This window comes from Cajanus cajan, chromosome 6 (assembly GCF_000230855.2).
Source record: "Cajanus cajan strain Asha chromosome 6, NIPB_CcT2T_4, whole genome shotgun sequence".
In the NCBI taxonomy this organism is placed as follows: domain Eukaryota; kingdom Viridiplantae; phylum Streptophyta; class Magnoliopsida; order Fabales; family Fabaceae; genus Cajanus; species Cajanus cajan.
The window spans coordinates 37,607,937-37,612,834 of record NC_138522.1 but is presented as its reverse complement, the minus strand read 5'-3'; the positions used below and the strand labels follow the sequence as shown (position 1 = coordinate 37,612,834).

General features: G+C 25.1%; 1 protein-coding gene across 1 annotated transcript; it reads left to right on the top strand.

The window, feature by feature from the left end:
• Window positions 1–721: 721 nt before the first annotated feature.
• Window positions 722–1,587, top strand: LOC109795708 (uncharacterized). Its single transcript, XM_020355221.2, has 4 exons — window positions 722–940; window positions 1,090–1,140; window positions 1,228–1,281; window positions 1,391–1,587. The coding sequence occupies exons 1-4, from the start codon at window positions 818–820 to the stop codon at window positions 1,481–1,483; spliced, it is 321 nt and encodes a 106-aa protein (XP_020210810.1). The 5' UTR covers window positions 722–817; the 3' UTR covers window positions 1,484–1,587.
• The last annotated feature ends 3,311 nt before the right edge of the window (window positions 1,588–4,898 follow it).

The following is a 4,898-nucleotide window of genomic DNA, read 5'->3' as shown; positions in this document are numbered from 1 at the left end:
TTAAATTTTTTTATCACAAAAGTATACTTTTTCTAAAAAATTATTATATTTTTAATAAAAAATATTATAAAATATTTTATTTTCCCGATTTAACAAATTTTCTAAATGTGTCATTGGATGTAAGGGGAGATATTTTAATAAAAGGAAGGAAAAATAAATCTTTTCATATTTGGTTTACTATGGAATATGAGAATTCTTAAAAATTAATTTACTTTTATATTTTTATAATTTTGAATTCAAAAATAAAAGGAAAAATATTTTAAATATTATACTAAAAATATTTTAAATATTCTTTTCACTTTCCAAATCCTCCTTATATTAGAAGAGAACTAAAATTAGGTGAGAAAAAAATTTACTCTCTTTCATATATGTCTTTTTTCCATCTTAAAAATTGAATTAAACAATAAAAGGTTATAAAACTTTCTCTTCTTTATTCAATTTCCTTCCAACAAAATACTATATAAAGAATTACATTACTAGTTTTTTTTCTTATATTTATCATCTTTTATTTTTCTCCTAATTTCGCTTCACTATAAAACTCCTCTATTCTATTCTAAACTAAACTAGTGAGACTTTTTTCCATCTCAATTAGGGTGATACACACATTTCAAATAAGGAAATTATAAACACCAATCCTACTTAATATCTAGAAAGAAAAAAATGAATGAAGAAAGAGAAGTATAAGTGTGAACATAGTTATAATAAAAAAATATTAAAAGTGTCCACGTATCATCACTCTTGTTAGTATAAAATACCAAACACACTTTCAACCCCAACACACACCAACATCAGCTAGTAGCTATTATACTCCATTTTCATGGCATATAACAACAACCCACTCCAACCTCCTTCTCCTCCTCCTTCTCCATTCCTCGCAAGGGAGGATACCCCTTCTCCTCCTGGAACCCCTAACATTGAAGACATCCATCCTTTTCACTTTGTACATGCATAAGCTACTTCTTTGATTTTTATTTTTTTATTTTCCATTTTTAAAATTTTACATGCATCATATATATCTGGGTAATTCATACATATATTATATACTTTTTCTCAGTACTCATTTTGTGTTAATTCATACACATAATACAGGATCTTACTGAAATGGATTTTCAAGTGGAATTTACTTTTCCAACTGTGGTGGTAAGTGCTAAGTTGCATCTATTTATCTATTTATATATATATATATTTATTCAGGATTCATTTTGAAATATTAACCTATATTTTTAGATGCCTACCGAGATTGTGCATTTGGACGACGAAGATGTCCCTGATGCCGTTACTGTAAGAATTCCGATGAATAAACGTTTCTTTTCTTTGGAAGAGTGTATATATGAAAATTTTGACTTTTTTTTCCATCTTTAGTGAGGAATTTTCGCGTGAGTGTTTGCAGGAAGAGAAACCTGATGACGTGGCTGAGATGGAAAGTGAGAAACCGGAGGAAGCTCTTGCTAATGAAAATGGGGAAGCCAGTGTGAGAAGCTAATGCTGCAGAGGCAAAAATGAGTGGCTCGAATTTCCATCAAATAGTGTTTAAATTGGAAGTTCATATTACCGAATAAAACATGCTACTCATTATCTGGTTTTTCAGGATTTGCTCGATCTAGTTTTCATTTCGTTTTAAGTATGTGAATTTGCCTGTGAGGAAAAATCTAATCGATGAAGTGGCGAATCAATTTTAACTAATATTTTATTCGTAGCAATACATAAATATGTTTATTATATTAATTATAATTAAGATTTATAATAAATTTTATATATAAATAAATATTATCATGTTTAAATATATATTATATTTAAAATTAATATACATTAATATTTTTAAACATACAAATTATATTTTAAATTTATGATAAATAATTTATATTATAACAAAAAAAATTATTTACCGTTATTGATGATTTATTTTAAAGAGGAGGTTCAAATGATGTCGGCGTAACTTTTAGTAAGTATTATATCATTCAATAATTTTATATTAAATGTGAATTTTATAAATCTAATTATTAGATTGAAAGTTCTTTACTCTTAAGTCATATATGCAAAATTTTATATTAATCAAAAATGATTTGATACTTCATTCTTATAGAACAATATTGATGTAATATATACATTTCAAAATATAATAAAATATGAATACTTTGGTTACCTTTAAGTTGTTGTTCAATTTTAATAAAATTTGATATAAATATATAAAGTGATATAAAGTTATAATTCAAATTTATAAAATTTAAATTTAATGTAAAGTTATTGAGCGGTGTAATACTTAGTAAAAATTACACAGATATCGTTTGAACTCTCCTCTATTGTAAAATATTAATATTTGATTCATAAATAATTATAATAAATAAAAATTGAATTAGATAAAAAAAAATTTTAGAAATTTGTATAAACTTTTTTATCGAAGAAAAATTTCTAAAAATACTTTCATCTTATATAAATATTTGTATTTAATATTTAGGAGTTGATAATTAATACTAATAAACTAAATAAATTTAATAATAATATAAATAAAGTATATTTATTGAGGCATTCATTGATGGGATTTATATATTTGTAAACAAGAAACTCTGGTTTAACTCGTTCTTTGGATTCACTAGAATAAAACCGTTTCTCGTAACATATAATAGAGGTTTTCGTTAGTATCCTTAATTTGCGTGTGAAACTGAATAAGTTTGTTTAGGATATTGAGATTACAAATAATCTTTAATTAACTAATAACATTAAATTTATTTTCACTTGATCATCAGTCAACTATTTAATTAGAAAGACATATTTTGGTGATGAAGTTATTTTATAGTATGTGTTTGAGAGAATATTTTATGAGAATTATTTTTATAAATTTATTATAAAAGTATACTCCACAATGATGAGATATTGTCCGCTTTTAGTCTAAGTCCTCATAGTTTTATTTTTGATCATCACCCAGAAGGCTTCTCTAAAATTGGAGTATGTGTGTTTTATAAGTTTTTTTATTTTTTTTTATTTTATCAATGTGATACTTTTTTGTATCCCAACAATCTTCCCCCAAACAAGGGACCTAACCTTTCATACAGCGGAATCTGTCTTTATATATCATATTATATGTTATGAGTTATGAGGATGAGTTATGAGGGCTATTACTGCATCCAACCTTATGGCTCTGATACCACTCATCATGAGATTATTTTATGATATTTGTCTTGTCTGAGAGGATATTTTATAAGAGTTATTTTTATAAGGTTATTACATAAGCATACTTCACAATGATGAGATATTTTTTGCTTTTAGCCTAAGCTCTCACGATTTTGCTTTTGGTCATCACCCAAAAGACCTCTCTCTTATTTTATCGATGTAGAATTTGTTTGTATCTCAATATTTGAGGTAATTAATTATTTAATTTTAGAAATGATGACATGGAGTTAATAACAGATGTGATGTACGATGCTTGAAGGCAAACACGATTCTAAACTTTTGTTGATGATCTATATATTTCACTTTACCAAAAGAAAATGTTGTTCGTTAGTTAGAAAACAGTTCCACGAATTTCTCATGAAGGACGATTTCTGTTCAATGATATTTTATATATTTTTAATTTTAAAATCAATAATTTTTTTATAAGTGATATTTTCACATTATTTTTTGTCTCAATTAGAGTGAAATTTGTTCGTACCAACTGTTAGCTAATGCTAGAATCAAAATTTATTGTAGTTCTATTCACTTAAATTTGGTATTATACATATATTACACGAGTGTAAGTTCTAAGTGGGTTGGATTGAATTAGGTTTGGATAAACGTGTTGTCTGATCCAATCAAAATTTAATGAGTTGGGTTGTATTATATTTGTGTAACTTTTTTTTAAAAATCCAATCCAACCCAACTCAATCACGAACGGGTTGGGTCGGGTTAATCGGATCAACATAATTATATTTATTTATTTATTAAAATTTAAATATTTTAAAATAAATGTAAATTATTTGCAAATTCAATGTTATTAACTTATAGAGCAAACAATGATACAAATTAAATTCTAAAATAAATTTATTAATTTGTTACATTATTATCAACTAAAAAAAATAACATTAATTAATACAAAATAAAATTTAAAATAAAATATATTATATTGTTACAATACTATCAACTTAAAACACAAAACTTGTTACTAAGTAAGAGTCATAGTGAGTATTGTCTTGAGCAAATAATTATTCAAACATTATTATTATTATTATTATTATTATTATTATTATAGGTTTAAATATATTTTTAGTCCCTCAAATTTAATATTAATTTATTTTTGGTCCCTCAAATTTCAAAATCATTGTTTTTAATCCCTGTAATTTTCAAAAATCTTATTTTAGTCCCTTAGAAGTCAGATCACTATTAACACATCTGAAAGTAACAAATTAAGATGGTTATGCAATATTAATTGGATTTAATGTGATATTTTTACTAACATTGACACCAATATATAGATTTTATGCAATAATATTTAATAAATTTTTTAACAAAATTTGAATATAAGGATTAAAATAAGATTTTTTGAAATTACAAAGACTAAAAACATCAATTTTAAATTTGAGGGACTAAAAACATATTTAAACTATTATTATATATGACCAGATTGGGTCAGATTGGTAACAAGTTTAAAACACAAAACCCATTACCCGACTCGTATAGTATCAGGTTTTGATCTAGTTAGGTTGGGTCTGACCCGAACACTGAAAAATACAATCCGAATTCATTGGGTTAATTTGGGTCAATTCGGATTCATGGGTTACCCGTACCCGCTTACACCCCTATATATTACTTACTTTTTTAATCTTATTTTTATCACATTTGTTTTTTCTCTTTCTCTTCCTTTTTCATCTCATTATCACATTTGCTTTTTCTCTTTCTCTTTCTCATCTCATTATCACATTTATCAC

Coding starts and splice junctions, on each gene's coding strand:
- LOC109795708 (XM_020355221.2), top strand. CDS start 818: ATGGCATATAACAACAACCCACTCCAACCTCCTTCTCCTCCTCCTTCT. Junction 1,141..1,227: donor TTACTTTTCCAACTGTGGTG/GTAAGTGCTAAG, acceptor CTATATTTTTAG/ATGCCTACCGAGATTGTGCA. Junction 1,282..1,390: donor ATGTCCCTGATGCCGTTACT/GTAAGAATTCCG, acceptor GAGTGTTTGCAG/GAAGAGAAACCTGATGACGT.